Source organism: Rhinoraja longicauda, chromosome 13, assembly GCF_053455715.1.
Source record: "Rhinoraja longicauda isolate Sanriku21f chromosome 13, sRhiLon1.1, whole genome shotgun sequence".
In the NCBI taxonomy this organism is placed as follows: Eukaryota; Metazoa; Chordata; class Chondrichthyes; order Rajiformes; family Arhynchobatidae; genus Rhinoraja; species Rhinoraja longicauda.
In genome coordinates this window covers 30,433,022-30,449,790 of record NC_135965.1, presented here as the reverse complement: position 1 = coordinate 30,449,790, position 16,769 = coordinate 30,433,022, and the positions used below count along the sequence as shown (strand labels likewise).

The 16,769-nt window shown below is 41.6% G+C and overlaps 1 protein-coding gene across 4 annotated transcripts in view; it reads right to left on the bottom strand.

Annotated features, from left to right (window-relative positions):
• The window catches only part of ilkap (integrin-linked kinase-associated serine/threonine phosphatase), a 54,719-nt gene that overhangs the window by 28,652 nt on the left and 9,298 nt on the right, over window positions 1–16,769 (bottom strand). For all 4 annotated transcript variants that reach the window (XR_013548016.1, XM_078410706.1, XM_078410704.1 and 1 more), the window contains exons 4-9: window positions 15,340–15,457; window positions 14,577–14,683; window positions 13,736–13,829; window positions 12,433–12,520; window positions 5,214–5,335; window positions 684–803 (exon numbers count right to left, since the gene is read on the bottom strand). Coding sequence is in view for 3 of the 4 variants with exons in the window: in XM_078410706.1 (XP_078266832.1) it covers window positions 684–803; window positions 5,214–5,335; window positions 12,433–12,520; window positions 13,736–13,829; window positions 14,577–14,683; window positions 15,340–15,457 (649 nt within the window). In the remaining variant the exon portion in view is untranslated. The remainder of the gene's footprint in view (window positions 1–683; window positions 804–5,213; window positions 5,336–12,432; window positions 12,521–13,735; window positions 13,830–14,576; window positions 14,684–15,339; window positions 15,458–16,769) is intronic.

Here is a 16,769-nt window from a genome sequence, read left to right as displayed (position 1 = left end):
CATTAGATCATTTCTATTCACTTGTCATTCTGTGGATAATAAATCTGCTCAACAGTATTCAGCTCAAAGGCACAACAATGAGATGCTTATTCCAAAAGCAAAGAGAACACAGCTGTGGGAAATTTGAAATAAAAACACAGAATGCTAGAAATACCGAGTGCGCTGGGCAGCATGAGTGAAGAGAGAAACAGAGTTAATATTTCAGGTTGCTAACCTTTCATCAGAAAAGTTGATTTTTATTGAGGCTACATCCTATGGCCTTTCTCAAATTGAGGAAATTGAAAGAAAGTAATTTGGAAACCAAAATGCAAAGGTAGGTGTGTCTGAAGCGCAATATAAATTAGTTATATACTGAATAAAGCATGTTTAGGAAAGAGCTGCAGATGGTGGTTGAAATCAAAGGTAGACACAAAATGGTGGAGTAACTCAGCGGGACAGGCAGCATCTCTGGAGAAGGAATGGGTGATGTTTTGGGTCGAGACCCTTCTTCAAACTGAAGAATAAAGCTTGTTGTTGGTTTCTGGAACAGATGATGTGTTCGATACTGAACTCCATAGGGAGTCTAATCGTTCATGCCAATCCTCATCCTTTATACCCAGAAGAAAATGGTTGACTTAAAAGGAACTCTGCAACACAACAGGAATAAATACAAAGGAGTTACAGTAGTAAAGGTTCCACCATACCTGTCGTTGGATGTTAAAGAACAGCATCTAACATCTGGTACTGAGATAACACCACAGCGCTTATACTGCCCATCTCCAATGGAGCGTGATACCTCCAGAACACCCATCACGCGACCATCCCTGAGAAGACACAACCAACATTAGCCGCTGCACAAAGGAACACAATGAATAACATAGTGTCAGGATAAGACCTTGCTTCATGTACAAACCATTGGTTTCTCTACCTCGCAGCACAATAATTCCAAGCTGGCATTTCTGGAGAAAAGTTACATCCACTTAGAATGTTGGTCATAAATGATTTTAAAGTGGCCGTGAAAATCATCGTCTTTGGAATATATATATATATATTCCCAAGCATCCTTGCTTATAAGCATGGGGATGATATCAAAACTCCTCTTTGCGATAACAGCATCTTCTGCAGAACATGGTAAAGTCACAGCAAAATGTCTAACAGGAGTTTAACCACCTCAAGGAAAGATACATTCTCCAGCCTTCTGAAGATCAATGCTGTGACGCCTTCAGCTGTAAGAAAGCCATGCCACTGAAATATTCCTTTCACTTAAGGTATGCAACATCCCTCTTCTGGATTCTCAGTCCACTAATCATCCCGGCTTCCATCCACCATTTTCCCTCTCCTCTTTGCATTGGTGACCTCTCCTCTCCATCATGACACAGGATTTCTGTCCAAAACATGGACAATTTATTTCCCTCTCTTGATGCTGCTTGAACCGCTGAGTTCCTTCAGCAGATTGTTCGCTGCTCCAGCAATCTTTGTTGGACTGGACTCATACCAACAAGAGAAACTATAGAGTAGTAAAAATGAGGGACTTTTGTGATCCAAACTCCTCTCTATCTTTGTCCCTTAAGTCATTACCTTTGCAGTCTCTATTGGATCACTTATCCCCCATTATCGGTTTTTGTAAATTCCCGACAAATTTGTTCTTCTTTATACTTTCCACTACTTCTCAGCCTGTAGAATACCCCCAGTTGTAAAATTATATTTCTATTATATTGTAATTCTTGACAGAAAGATTCTGGCCTTGATTGTTCCAGCTCTGCATAACCCTTCCTTTCCCTCCCCATCTTTCCTGTACATCTTTATTCCAGGAATATTTAGGACCCAGTACTTGTAATGTTTTCAGCCTGGTCTTTCACACTGACATTTAATTATTCTAGGTGGCAGAGAATTTTAAACAGAACACTCATGATTTGCAGACATTTTGGGTCACCAGCCTTGTTTAACGTGCTTGTGGTTATTGTCCTCTTTCTTAATGCAACGGTGGCCAGAAACTTTATTTTTCCTTGCTTTGGTGCTATTTCTCTCTCCTAACCAATTTTTGCATCTTTTGGGGTTTTTTTCCCCCAATGCTTTCTTTTGATCAATACGCTGAACTAATTTAAGCTTCTCCCATATCACTGTTGCTCAAACTCCAAAACCTAATGCACCAGCTCCTCCCCCTGATGACACTCACTACACCCATGATTGTTCAGGGTCCAAGGAGGACCATACAGTGCAAGGTCTACTTTTCATGTGGACAAGGTGCCTTATCACGCCTCTATTTATTAGATGAATTTAAAATGCATTTATTAGATGAATTTAAAATGCATTTATTATTAGTTTACTTACTGGCCTACTTATTCTGAAGGATATGTTTTTAATTCTTTGTTCTTTATTTAAACAAAATTCTTGTTTAAACTCACTTCTGGAGATACTATATATCTAATAACTAAAATCTGACCATTGGGACATTTTAGGACATTTTAAAGAGAGAAAGAAAACAAGAGAGAGTAAGAGAGACATGACCAGCAGAATGCCAGAGTTCATCAGATGCTCACCTTCAAAACCACTCTTGCAGCAGATCCCTAGTTTCTACCTACAGAGTTGCTTTGAGAGCCAATTATATTTACAACAAGGTACTGACACTGTAATAAAAATTCAAAACCATTAAATCTAAAAATTCTAATCACTATGAGAGCATATTTTGGTCTTAATGAAGGTCAATTTGGAGTCTTTATTGAGTACAACATCCCAATGTGCTGCACAGAATTGTTTGATAAAAGTTATCAATATGTAACATGAGCTAGGATTTGGAGAGATGACCAAAGCCTGGACAAAAAGAAGCAGGTTTTAAAGGGCATCTTCTGAGATTCACTTAAGAAATTCCAGATCTCAAAGCCCAGATATTCAAGGAATGAATGCCAACAGTAGGTAAATTAAAACTAAAAGGGGAAACAAAAATGAAATAGCTCAAAAGCCTTATGGGATTCCAGAGTAAAGGAAGGCTAGGGCCATGTGATTATTTGAAAATAAGGAGTCGAATTTTTAACTAATATGTCAGTGGAATAGGCAGAGGTTAGTGAGCACAGGACCAAGCAGGTCCTGGTGCAAGTGACAGATGTTTGGGCTAAATACTGAAAACAGTGGAAACACAGGCCAGGCAGGGTCTTTGATCCAAACTACCAATTCTACTTCTCTTGCTATAGATTGCCCCTAACCTGCTGATCGTTTCAACATTTTCTGTGTATACTTTAGACATCCAGCATCTGTAATGATTTGATTTTCACTATTTGAATCTTGTTGAAAATGGGAGATCAGCAAGGCGGCATGGTTGCGCAGCTATAGAGTTACTGCCTTACAACGCCAGAGACCCGTGTACGATCTTGACTACAGGTGCTTGTCTGTACAGAGTTTGTATGTTCTCCCTGTGACCTTTGTGGGCTTTCTCGCGATCTCCGATATCCTCCCACACTCCGAAGACGTACGGGTTTGTAGACTGATTGACCTGGTAAAATTGTAAATTGCTCCTGGTGTGCAGGATAGAGGCATAAAGGCATAGCGATTTGGACTTCAATAGATGAACTGACCAGGGAGAAAAGGAATGTAATGATTTTGGTTTTAATGATGAGAAGGGCATTAAAGGTGAAGACAAGAGCATGACTGATTAATATTTAGAGCTGCATAAAACATCTGCATTCTCCAGAAAACAGGCCCAAAATTAACCAGGGAAAGTTGAAAGTGGAGATGCAGATGTCATTGGGGAAAGCTTTCCCTCGGACCAGATATAGAAAGAAGCAATGTCAGAGAAGGCTATGGAGTAGAGTGTGCAGAACTGGGCCTGGGCTGTGCTTGAGGGAATGAAGCATTAAAGTCGATAAAATGGCACTGATAGTATCTTGGGGAACTGTCAACTGGGTCCTGTCAGAGCTTAATAACTCCCAAAATGGTAAAGGTTTAGTAGGCAACCAAGGACATGTTACCTTTTTAAGATTTATTTTAATTTTATTTAAATGACTTTTAATTGTTAATAAATGGTTTCTAAGTTTTTTAACTTTCTTTATTGTTTAAATGTATTTTAGTTTGTTTTTGATTTTAAAAGTTTTTAAATACTCTGAGTATCCAATAAAAAAAACCCGAATTGAATGGCAACATTCACAGCTGGCAGAGCACGATGCCCAACTCACCTAGTGGTTTGAAGACCAAGCCTCCACTCAATTACCATCAGACAGACCTCATTGCTAGACTCTGGGATAGTTGTGGGCACAGTTGGAGCACTGGGCTAAGGGGACGTGGAGAAGATTCATCAATGTAGACACAAAAAGCTGGAGTAACAGCGGGACAGGCAGCATCTCTGGAAAGAAGGAATGGGTGATGATTTGGTTCGAGACCCTTCTTCAGACTGTGTCTATCCTCGGTTTAAACGAGCATTTGCAGTTCTTTCCTACAGATTCAGCAGTATGACAGAATTCAGAGACCTATGTAAATCTTTGCTACTTCATGATTTGAAATGGAATGCAGACTTGTGGAGTAAGATGATCAAAGGTGGAGTTAAACAGAAAATCTTTACACTTTTAACATAGCACAAAATACTTAAAGGACAGACTAAACATTGTGGGGTATTTGTCATTGTTCCAGACACCATTCCCTCACCCCTCCACGAGTAGAAATATCTTTAGGATGACCCTCCTGAAAGTTGAGCCCCAGCTGGTTCCATCATTTATCATGGAAATTTATAACAGCTCAAATGATAAATCATTTTAAACCAATATATATTTACCCTCCATTACCACGTTACTGATAAATACAAATGCTAATTCAAATTCATGAATAAGACCTGATCTTAAAATAAAAGTTAGTGAATGAATATTAATTCACATTAATCTTGGAATCAGAACAAGATTTCACTCCAACTCTCAAACCCATCCCCATTTCCATCTACCACTCCATTCTTACAGTGATGTTGAAGGTAGCTCAGAACACTACACACGCATTTAGCACTATTCGATGTCTACCATCTCCAAAACTAAACATTTCAAAAGATTTTTTTTTTGTACTGGGTAAGAGCATTCAAGACAATGTACCTCACGGAGGCAGGAACATGTACTTTACATTAATCTAGCAAAACAGGCTTGATGAGGCAGATCCCAAGAACCATCTTCCATTCTTTGTACAACAAATATTGACAGGATCTTAATTTAATCTGACAATTGCCCATCTTTTATTCAGAAACGTCTTTAGAATTTATGTCTCACCTTACTGTCCCTCCTGCTTTCTGGATTCTCATTCTTTCTTCGTATTGGATTGGATTATGTTCCTTCACTAAGGGCACAGATGTCAGTTTCCCACTCGTCTCATTGAATCGACACAGAATAGCCTGAAAATGGGCAAGGGTTAATTCTACCTCCAATAAATGGTTATTTACTGTTCACCTCATCACACTCCGACTGGACATTCATTGACACCCCAAGATTGTACACTGCTGAGCTTAACACCAAAGGAAGCACGTCCTTCATGCTAAGATTTGTATGCACTAAACCAGTGAACTCATAATTCCCGAACACAAAATTGTACATAGATTAATCCACATTGAGCAAGCCAAGATGCACGCTGATGTATAAAAAGCATTGCTTTGTTTTCACCAATACAAACATGGAAATTACTCATTCCTTCATACTTGATCATTAATATTCAATATTTTAGATCATCATCCCACAGGTTAGGTATAATAGAATCACACCTTCCTTCTTTACGTGACAGTGGATGCCTACAGCCATGAACAAACTTCACAATTTACGTGTACTTTTCTGTGGAGATTACTGATAATAGCATTTATTCACAAAATGCTGGAGTAACTCAGCAGGTCAGGTAGCATCTCAGGAGAGAAGGGATGGGCGACGTTTCGGGCCGAGACCCTTCATGCTCTGGCCCCAATGGGATGGTCAAGATTGTTACATTAACAGCATGAAAGTAGGAAAGTTGAGACACAAAAGACTGCAAATGCTGTAATGTGGAGCAAAAAGCAAACTGCTGGAGGAGCGCAACGGATTAGGCAGCATCTGCGGAGACAAAATGATGGTGATGTTTCAGGTGGAGACCCTGCAACAGGACCGAGTGCAATGGGGAGATAGATAGTATAAAGAGGTGAGGTGAAGGGATGAGACAGGAGCTGGCAAGTTAAAGGTAGATCCAGGTAAGAAAGGGTTGATGGGGAGATGAAGCTGTGTGAGGGAGGGAGGGGTGAAATAATGGCAGAGGTGGTAGGTGATTGAGGGAGACAACGAGCAGCAGGTTAAGGAATCTGATAATAAAGGAAGGTGATGAGTGGAATTAGATAAGGAAGGTTGTGACAGTGGTTGGCATGGAGTGAGCCAAAAATGATTGTACTAAAGAAAAATTGAACTTTTCACAAAGTAGCAAGCATTATCTTACAACCTCTGAAAGCATGTGGCATTATTTCAATAGGCATGATGGGAAACATCTCTGCATGTTTAAAGCGCTAAAATGAAGATGATTTGGTCCGATCTGGTCTGATCTGGGGCAATTGGAAGAACTCAAAGCACAAACCACGAAGTTTGAATTGCAAATATTATGGTGATGTTCTCATCTTTCAAGCTTAGTTTAGTTTAGTTGGAATTGAATTGAATACTTTATTGTCACATGACAAGTTCCAGTGAAATTCTTTGCTTGCATTTTCAAGGTATGCAAATAGTTGCCCATAAAGGGTGCTTTCAAAGTCCCCCCACGCAGGGTCCTCCTTTGTTCCTTCCCTCAGCAGTGGCGTCCCCATTTCCACATGGTCCGTCCTCGTCCGTTGGTCCGTGCTCCCATCGACCGCCACGCCGACCTCTCCACTAGCGCTGCTGGGTCCTCTCTAGATGCCTGGCGCCGACCCAGGCCCCAGCCGTATTGCTCTGTCGGCCCAAGGTGCGCGGGCTCCGACCCGCGAGGGCTCCGGCCTCGGCTACTCCGTGGCTCGCTGGGAGTTTAGATACAGTGATCCCCGCAAATTAACACTATCCTATACACACACACACAAGGGACAACTTACATTTATAGAAATCCAATTAACCTACAAACCTGTACGTCTTCGGAGTGTGGGAGGAAACCGAAGATCTCGGAGAAAACCCACGGGTCATGGGGAGCATGTACAAAGTCCATACAGACAGTGCCCGTAGTTGGGATCGAACCCGTCTCTGGCGCTGAAAGCACTGTAAGGCAGCAACTCTACCGCTGCACCACCGTGCTGCCCGTGGCACAGTTGCAACTGAGTTAATTCACTGGGCAAAACTGGAAGCTTTATTCTATCTGCTTTGGGATTCTTTAGGAGAACAAAGCAGAAAGGTTCTCTTAAGGCACTTTGATTATCTTATGCTTCCACTGAGCGAAACATGCTGCTGGGAGCATATTCTGAGCAATTACCCTTGGTATCTACCCTACACTGCACTTATTCTGAACTGTTTGATTTTTTGTTTTGCATTATGCAGGGAGCAATACTCTCAATCTAACACTCATTTTACCTGATCTACATGTATGAGAGGCATAAAACAGGCATCTGTCTACGCTTTAACCTGCTGGTAGTGTCTGAATGTACAATGTACATCAACTATTGGTTGACACTTTCAAGAAAAAGGAGCTGAAATCAAAACCCAGCTGATTTCAAAGTTCCAATTTCCATTGGTTCAGATTTTGTCAAGCGAGAATTGCCGCCTAGATTCCCCTGAATATAATCTTGTCAGATTTGGAAAGCTAATCGACTGGCTTAGTTCCTGATTACAAGCACAAGGCCCCGACTGGTGGCAGGGCATCAGCTAACGTAATGGAAGCATGGAGTGGACAGCAAACTGTTCCTGACAACCACTCGTGTCCATCAATGCACGCTTCTCAGTTTTGCCAGCTATCAAACATGCCAATGTTTTGCAATATATTTGACATTCAGAAACATTAAATAAAATGACCAAAAAAAAATCAACTAAAACTCCATTACTTGCAAATATTAACACCTCCTCCACTGCATCAACAAATAATCCCAAAAAAATTAAGCAATTTATCTTTTACTCCCATATGAATAGACAGAAACCCTGGAGCGCATATACCAGTTGTAAAATTGCAGCAATGTTCGGCTAGGAAGTGGCTGGCACAGCTTAGCCAATTAAATATGGGGCTTCTATGTTTGCAAGGAGGTCATGAAATTTACTCAGGAAATCATGAAATTTACATAGGAAGCCGCCAAGCCAGCCCCTGCTCATCCCTCGAAGACCGGAGTGAAGGGAGCCAGTGACGACAGACGTGAGGAACAAGGCTGGTAGGAAAATGAACTGGAGGTCAGCTGTGGGAGGCACCTTGAGGCACAAAGGTGGACGGGTGAGGAGAGGAATGCTCGTTCGCTGGACAATCCAGACATCCAAGGAAGGTGACGGATGGAGGCCCTGCAGCAGGATCGGGCGCTACTCATAAGACCTAGAGCGCGGGCTGGACTTTGAAAATTGAGCCAAAACATGGTGCCTCTTGCATGTGGTCTAAGTGAACTATTTCTGTACACTTTGCTAATAGGGGATTGTGTTTAGGTATGGAAATACTTTACTGAACTGTATGCACGAAAATAATTTCACAGTGAACAATTGGAAACCAACCAGTAGCATAAAGATCACAAGAGTGGCCTGCAGATTAAAACATGTAAATATATATATTTAAACTCACTGCAATTCAGACAACGAACAAAAAAGCTACTGTCATACTGCAAGCTACTAGAGATAACATTGGTAGCCATAGATAACATTGGGTCAGGCAGGCATTGAATCATTGAAACTATTCCAGCCAGTTTATCTCTGAGCATTTGCTATAAGTTGTGTTGCTTACTGGATAATAGATAGATCATAAAACTTTCAACTATGTATTTAAATTAGGGATTCTAAAAACCCTTAAGATGGCAAACTCCATGGCCTTAATAAAAATCAGAAAATGCTGGATGTACTTAGCAGATCAGGCAACATCTGTGGAGAAAGGAACAAAACCAATTTCCTTTCAACAGAAAAAGCTAACATTAAAACAAGTTTAAAGATGCAGAGAAAAGAAGGAACTGGAGTAAAGATGTAAGATGGGTCTAAAGGTGAAACAGATGAAAATGCTAACAAATAAAGAATAATTATTTGAATATTTTGTGTCCAGAAAGGATGAACACTTACTAGAAATACTGGAACGGAAGGCGGATTTGTCAGAACAGTTGCTATGTTGTGAGAAGGTAAGCAAGATAGCTATGATCCATGGATACCAATTACAGCCTTACTCTCAGAAGAGGAATGGAAAAGCCAAAAGGGAAGGGGAAAAAAAGTCAGAAATTAACTTTGCGGAAGCAAAGAAAGGATGGAAATTAGCAGCAATATTGATTGGATTTTGTGCACAGTCAAAAAGGATGACCGAGGCTACTATAATAGAACTAGAACAAAAGATGCACTTAATCATGAAACGATAAGCGTGTGAAGAATCTTTATAGGTTCTCACAAAAACTCCTTTTATTTGGAAGGGTGTGGAAAGATGGTCAAAATGAGGGCAAGTTCAGCCAGGTTATGGAGGCTGGTGGTGGATCACCATCGTCTCATCAGAGCTTAAAAGTAACAGAATGCTTTGTAGAGGATAGACTTACAAGAGGATTGGAAACTATGGATAACATGGAAAACACTGAATCATAAACTGTTTCTTCTAACTATAATAGGATTGGCAAGAATGATCAGATGATCCTCGTAAAGACAAAATTCTGCCCTCACATCAGGACATTTCACAATATTTGTTCTAAATGGGGTATATTCAGAACAAATTGCAAAACACAGCATTTCCGAGGAAATGACAAGCCATTACTACTTCACTGGCTCCAAACCAAAATCAATAAAGAGGAGAAGGCGCTGCAACAGACATACCTAAAAATGAAATAACAGCCTAACAAAGCTACATGACAGGGTTGCAAGAGGGCTAATAAGCAAATACATGTACAAGACAGAGCTGCATAATGGCAAAACTCTACATTGAGATCATTGCTCTGCAGCCCTGTCACATCCAGGCACAAATGGGGAGGGCAAATAAAATAATAATAGCAGGAGGTGCCTAAGAGAATCTTCAACATCAACCATCAGAGGTACCAAAGATAAATTGAAGCACATATAATCTTCTGCCAAAATTGCTGAGTGAACAATTAACGTTAGGTTCATCTTGTAGTTCATTCCATTACAAAGTCAGTCTTCAGCAAATTTTTAATTCACGCCACATAAAATGACAAAATAACTGAAGTAGCTAGAAACAGCAAACGCCAGTCATGGGACCAGAAAGCAGTGTTGAAGATCCGAGCTCCAGCACTGTTTTTGTCTCCAGCTACTCTGCAGCAATGTAGAAAACTGACCAGATTTTTCATCTGTACAAAAAAAGTGGAATAAGGGCTTTCACGTACCATATCTCTAGTTTCTCTCTCCCCTGACTCTCAGTCTGAAGAAGGGTCTCGACCCGAAACATAACCCATTCCTTCTCTCTTGAGAGATGCTGCCTGTACCGTTGAGTTACAACAGCATTGTGTGTTTATCTTTGGTGTAAACCAGCATCTGCAGTTCCTTCCTACACAACCTGTTTGTGGATGGTTCAATATCCGGAAGGTTGGACCATCTGGAAACGTCATTCAGCCTGTGGTTCTTGGGCTGCAGCACAGCGTTTGTCACTATCATTCCCTCCAAATTCATCACCAAACTCCAAGATTCGGGCCTCTGCACCTCCATTTGCAACTGAATCTATGAATTCCATCTCACTGACCATCAACACGTGCACCTCAAGGCTGCATGCTTAGCCCCTTGCACTCTTCTCTTTATGTTCTTGGGAATTTTGTTTCTTTATACTGTCTTGTAGAATTCATGAATGATTTATGTTTACTTTTTGTATATTATCTGATTCTATGTGCTTCCGACACTGCTGCAAACAAGATTTTCAATGTATCTGTACCTCACTGCACTTGTGCATCTGGCAACAAACCCGACTTGATTATTGTTGTATTATCATTTTTAAAAAAAAGAATAATTACAATTTAATATAGCATCAATAAATCATTCGAATCCATACCAAGAGACAGAATAAACCTTCACTTAGAAGGGCAAAAATCAGGGACAATCACCAAGGATTTGTTAAAGGAAGAAATGCTATGCGAGTAACATGATTGAATTTTTTGAGGAGGCAACAAGGAGGGTGAATTAGGGCAATGCATGTGATATAGACTTTATGTATGGTCACATATGGCAGACTGATCAAAAAAGTAAAATCCTGAGGAACCCAAGAAGAGGGGCAAATTGAATCTTACCATGGGTGTTCCAAGATAGCAGTTCCTTGGTTTTTGAGAGACATTAATGATTTGAACCCACACGTATGGGACTCAATAAGGAAGCCTGCAGTTAATACAAAAATTGGTAAGATGAGTGACGCTGAGAAGGAAACTTTACACTGCAGGAAGACATATTTGGTTTGATGTAATATAAAAATTGAAAATGGTGGAAACACTCTGGTCAGGCAGCATTGGGTGAAATAGTTAAAATTTCAGGTCCCAGACCCTTCGTCAAAACTGGAAAATAGAGAAAAGAAACTAGTTCCACGCGCAGATAAAGTAGGGGAGGGCTTGGTAGAGTAATATTGCCAAAAGGATGACACCAACTATGGCTGTTAGAGGAATATTATGTTTCTTGGTCACGCTCTGGCACCATCTAGTATTGTAGGAGTACCGTCAGCAAGGCAACTGCGGTCGAAGAAGGTGGTTACTTCTCAAGGGCAATATGGAGGGAAAATTGCTAGTGGAAGTATTTCAAGCAGTATATCTTCAACACGATGCATTCTAACTTGGCTTAATGATCTTTGGTATGGCACCTCAAAGATCTTTCTGGTCAACATACAGGCATAGTTACATAGATTCTGCTACTTGCAAACCTCAAAATTTCAAAGATATGTCAAATGCAATTTGCCTTTCATAAACCCATGCTGATTATTACTTTTTAAGTGCCTTGTGACCACTTTATTATTAATAAATTCCAGCATAATTTCTATTGAAAATCAAAACCTGCAGATGCTGTAAAATAAAGGAGAAAGTGCTGGAAATACTCAGTGGGTCAGTTAGTGAGTGTGAAAAGAAAAACTGAATTAACATACCAGTCACAGACCATTTGTCAGAACCTCTCCTATAAGCTCCTCTATTAAAATAATACACTCAGTAAAAGCTCCCCTCTGCCCCAGTTTTTGATCAACATGAACAGGTAAAACAGCTGTGTAAAATCTGTTTGTTTTCCATTAAAAGATTCAGAGTTGGGGTGTGGTGAAAGAGAACCATGTGAAATTGAATAAGGAAAGATGAGGAAAAAGAAAAAAAGCTGTAAAGGGACAAGCAAATACCAGGCATATTTCAATGATCATGCGTCAACATGTTGCAACAGGTCACTGGTATTAGACAGAGTTTCCTACCCTGCTATCACCAAGGTTCGCAACGTATACATCTTTGTCCACCAGTAGAATACAAATGGCGGTGGTTCCATCTTTCCATGCAGGTTTCCTGCAGAAAGAGAAGGCACAATATGGCCTGTTAGTTCATTGACCCGTGTATGCAGACACTTTATTATTGCAGAGTTTTTGCTTGCCCTGCCCCTACCTCTCCTACAGCTAATTAAGCATATGCTGTAAAAAAAGTCACAAAGTGTTGGAGTAACCCAAGGGTGGCACAAATATGCAGGTCGCAGATCTGCTGCCTCACAGCATCAGAGACCTGGGTTCAATCCTGACCTCGGCTGCTGTCCATGTAAAGTTGCACATATGACCATCTGGGTTTCCATCGGGTGCTTTGGTTTCTCCCCATATCTCAAAGATGCGTGGGTTTGTAGCTTAATTGCCTCTCGTGTAGGGAGTGGATAAGAAAGTGCGATAACATAAAACTATTGTGAACGGGTGATCGATGGTCAGTGTGGTCAGTGTGAAACGGACCAAAAGGTTTGTTTCATTTTTGCATCTCTAAACTAAAGTATCTCTAAACTGAGTGGATAAATAAAGTTCTATCATATCGTCAGGCAGCATCTCTGGACAACATGGATAGGTGGTCCATGTTACCTACATTTTACGTCAGGACTCTTCTTCAGACTGATTATGGTTGTGGGTGGGGAGAAGAGAAAGAAAGCAGAAAGAAGAGAGGCAGAACAAAGCCTGGTGAGTGATAGGTGGATATATGTGAGCGGGGGGGGGGGGGGGGGGGGTGATAGGTTGATAGTTGGACAAAGGCCTGGGATAAAAAGACAAAAGTATCTGACACATGAAAGCAATAGTCCATACGTAAACAGCACAAATAAACATTAGACGATTGTTGTCTTGTCTTCTTTTGCCTCCACCCAAGAGAGTCTAACTGTAATTAGTACCATTGCCAATCCCTTAAATTCAAATATTTGCTACAGCCCTCAAATGGATCCATTCCTAGTTTATTTTTATGAATGCAAGGGATAGGAAGAGGATGATACAGATGAAGCTTTTCTTGTAATCCAGAAAAGAAATGAAAGCTCCCCATTTAACTACAGGAATTTAGTCGCCTCCACTGAAAAATATTGAGAGAGTGGCTTATTCTCTGTGGGTAAATATAATTTTGAGCATATGAAACGTGAGGCCAGGAATATACATGCAAACAGCATTTTAAGATGGCTTGCAAAGCTAAGGAAGAGAGATGATACATCGAGCTTTAGGGTGGGTGGAGAAAGGAGTATCAGTCACACCTCTCTTTACTACTCACTGGCTTGATGCTTGTTTGAGAAAGCCTTCATCTGTCTGCTTGAAGGTCATCAGAAGGCACTTCTTTATGGATTTTTCTGTATTACTCACGTCTCCTGTAGAGAACAATGAAATTAAAACTGGTCAGCCTGCACAAAAGTGGCTCACTTGAACTTTGGGGGTTCCAGTCCAGTGCAAGGATTTCAAGAAATCAAGAACAGGACCAGAGAAAACGTGCAAGCCCTGGGGTTTTCAGGTCCAAATCAGTTCACTGGGATTTCCCTTTGAAAATATACAAGGAAGCAGGAAGCCGAGGTGGACACATAACCTAGAGACTTATAGCGGACTGATGCCAATGTTGAAGTCCAGGAAAGGCACACATGAAGCCTTTTTGAAACACAGCCCAAGATAAAGAAAAATACAATTTGTTTTAAATCTGATGAGAATCATCTTTAAAGTATCTCTGTTTCATCTTTGATTGAAGAACACAGCATTCCAATTTCCACAACTCATTCCGTTTTAAAAGTAAATTAAAAGTGATTTGTCACAGAGATTCAATGAACTGGCTCCTCAAAGTAATAACAACAGGTTATAATCATCTATTTTATACTTTTCCAAATTGAGTTGGGGGGGGGGAAGGTAGTCAGTTACCAAACATTCCTATCAAAAATAAATAACAAAACCCCTCTAGGAGCAGAGTATCTTCAGGAATAAATCCCATTCCCCATGATCGAAATCTCCAAAGGGGAACCACATAACCAGTTCTATAAGCGACTAGACATCAGTTCACTTACTGAACTTGGAAATTCTGTGGCTTTCAAATTAAGGACTGGACTTTCAGCTTCTTATGGCTGTATTGTTACCTTTGGGAAAGTTCCTGGTGAGATTGAGGTGAAGATTCTGCGCTGCATACTTGGAAGCTCGTACGCCACCATGGCCATCGAAGACAGCAAAGTATGACAATCGAGATCTAAACCAGAGACCAAGAAGGAAAAACTGCAGATAAACTCACGAGAAAGGGCAAATGTGTTATCCACATCACCGACAAGGGTGGTCATTAAAACTACGCATAGGTATTTCTTCTCACAGAATGCGATGGATCTCTGGAACTCTTATGCCCAGGTGGGTTGCAGAGGCTGGATCAATAAAGGTATTTGAAGCGGAGATAGATTTGTTTTTGAAATTGGGAAATTGAGGGTTGTGCAGCTGAAACAGAAGAGGGGTTGAGGCCTGGGACCAGATCTGTCATAATTATATCGAATTGCAAGGCAGACACAGAGTCAAGTGGCCTACTACTGCTCCTGTTTTCTTGTGTTCACTGTTATGTCACTGAACACTCTGCAGCCCAGCACATTGGGAATGTATGAGGGCTTTGGGGGGGGGGGGGGTCAGCTGAGGTCAAGTGTTTCCTCAAACAAAGGCAGAGGAGAAAGGAGATGCTGTTCTCATAACTCAAGCAGAGTGTGTGGCAGAGACTAGCAGCAGTTCTTCAGCTTCCCCTCCACACCTTCCTCCCAACCAGACAGAGCGAGTACAATGCACCGCAAAGGTTCTCCTAATTTACCCATTAACTAAATGTTAGCCATGTCATCAAATACGTCATTCTCATGTCATTTTAATACTTACACTTCTGATGGTAACTGTGCAAAACTCGCTGTGAAATTGTCAATTATAATATGCGCATCCTGCATTTCTTCTCGTTCGCCTTTTCTCTCCGCACAATAACCTTTTAAGGTCACAAAGCCTGAAAAAAATCAAAGACTCAGAAGAATACTACAAAGCTGTCATCTCCTTATCATAACTTCACAAGACATTAGTCAATAGGCAATTTATTTGTCACATACACATAAATGTGCAGTGAAATGAAAAATTACCCGCAGTTCAACAATAAGACCAATAAAAATAACCAATAAAAATATGCAATAACACATACATCATAAACCAAACAAAAGAAACATCCATCACAGTGAGTCTCCTCCAGTCACCTCCTCACTGTGATGGAAGGCCAGAATGTCTTTTTCTCTTCCCCTGCCGTCTTCTCCTGCGGTCAGGCTGTTGGTGTTGCCACGTCGGGGCGGTCGGGGCTCCCGACATTGAAGCCCCCGCCGGGCGGAGAAAATCCCGCGGCCTATTTCAGGACGCGCCGGACGGTGAAAGCTCCGCGGCGGGCCAACCCAAACCCCGCAATTCGGGGTGGGCGAAGTCGCTGCCGCTGCCGGAGCTCCCGATGTCGGCCCCCACCCAGGGGCCTGCGGGCTTCCGACGTCCAGGCGGCCCGCGCCGAAGCCTCCGGAGACGAGCCGCAGCCGCTCCCGCAGCATCCGAAGGCAGCCAGTCCGGGCCGCGGGCTCTGTGAACCAGAGCCCGGGTGGTCCTAGCCGGAGTCCGCCAGCTCCAGGTGCATGGCAGGTGGTAGGCCGCAGCGGGAATGGAGACACGACACAGAAAACAAAGGTCGTGTCTCCGTTCGGGAGACACTTTTACAGTTCCCACCCCCCCACCACATAACACACAACCGCAAACACTACATCATATTTAAACTACAATTCAGACAAAAACAACAAAAAACACAAAAGACAAACGGACTGCAGGCAAGTCGCAGCTGCGAGGGCAGCGCTGGCTCCTCTCATTCTCTGGTTTCATTCTCTCCAAATGAAACAAGCCCCTCTCCCCTCCCTTAGTTTCCTTTCTCATTCCTCCTCATCTGAAAGTGTTGAGGATTATGGGATAATATTCATTAGGTGTATGAAACAATGAGTTATTATGACAATTTGTCATATTTCAATCACGTGAACATATTTCTGATAGAGCTCCCATTCCCAAGCAACTCAGTAGAAGCCACTGAAGGTAGGCACAAAATGCTGGAGCAACAGCAGGTTAGGCAGTATCTCTGGAGAGAAGCAATGGGTGACGTTTCGGGTCGAGACCCTTCTTCAGATTGAAGGGTCTCGACCCAAAAATGTCACCTATTCCTTCTCTGCAGAGATGCTGCCTGACCCGCTGAGTTACTACAGCATTTTGTGTCTACCTTCGATTTTAACCAGCATCTGCATTTT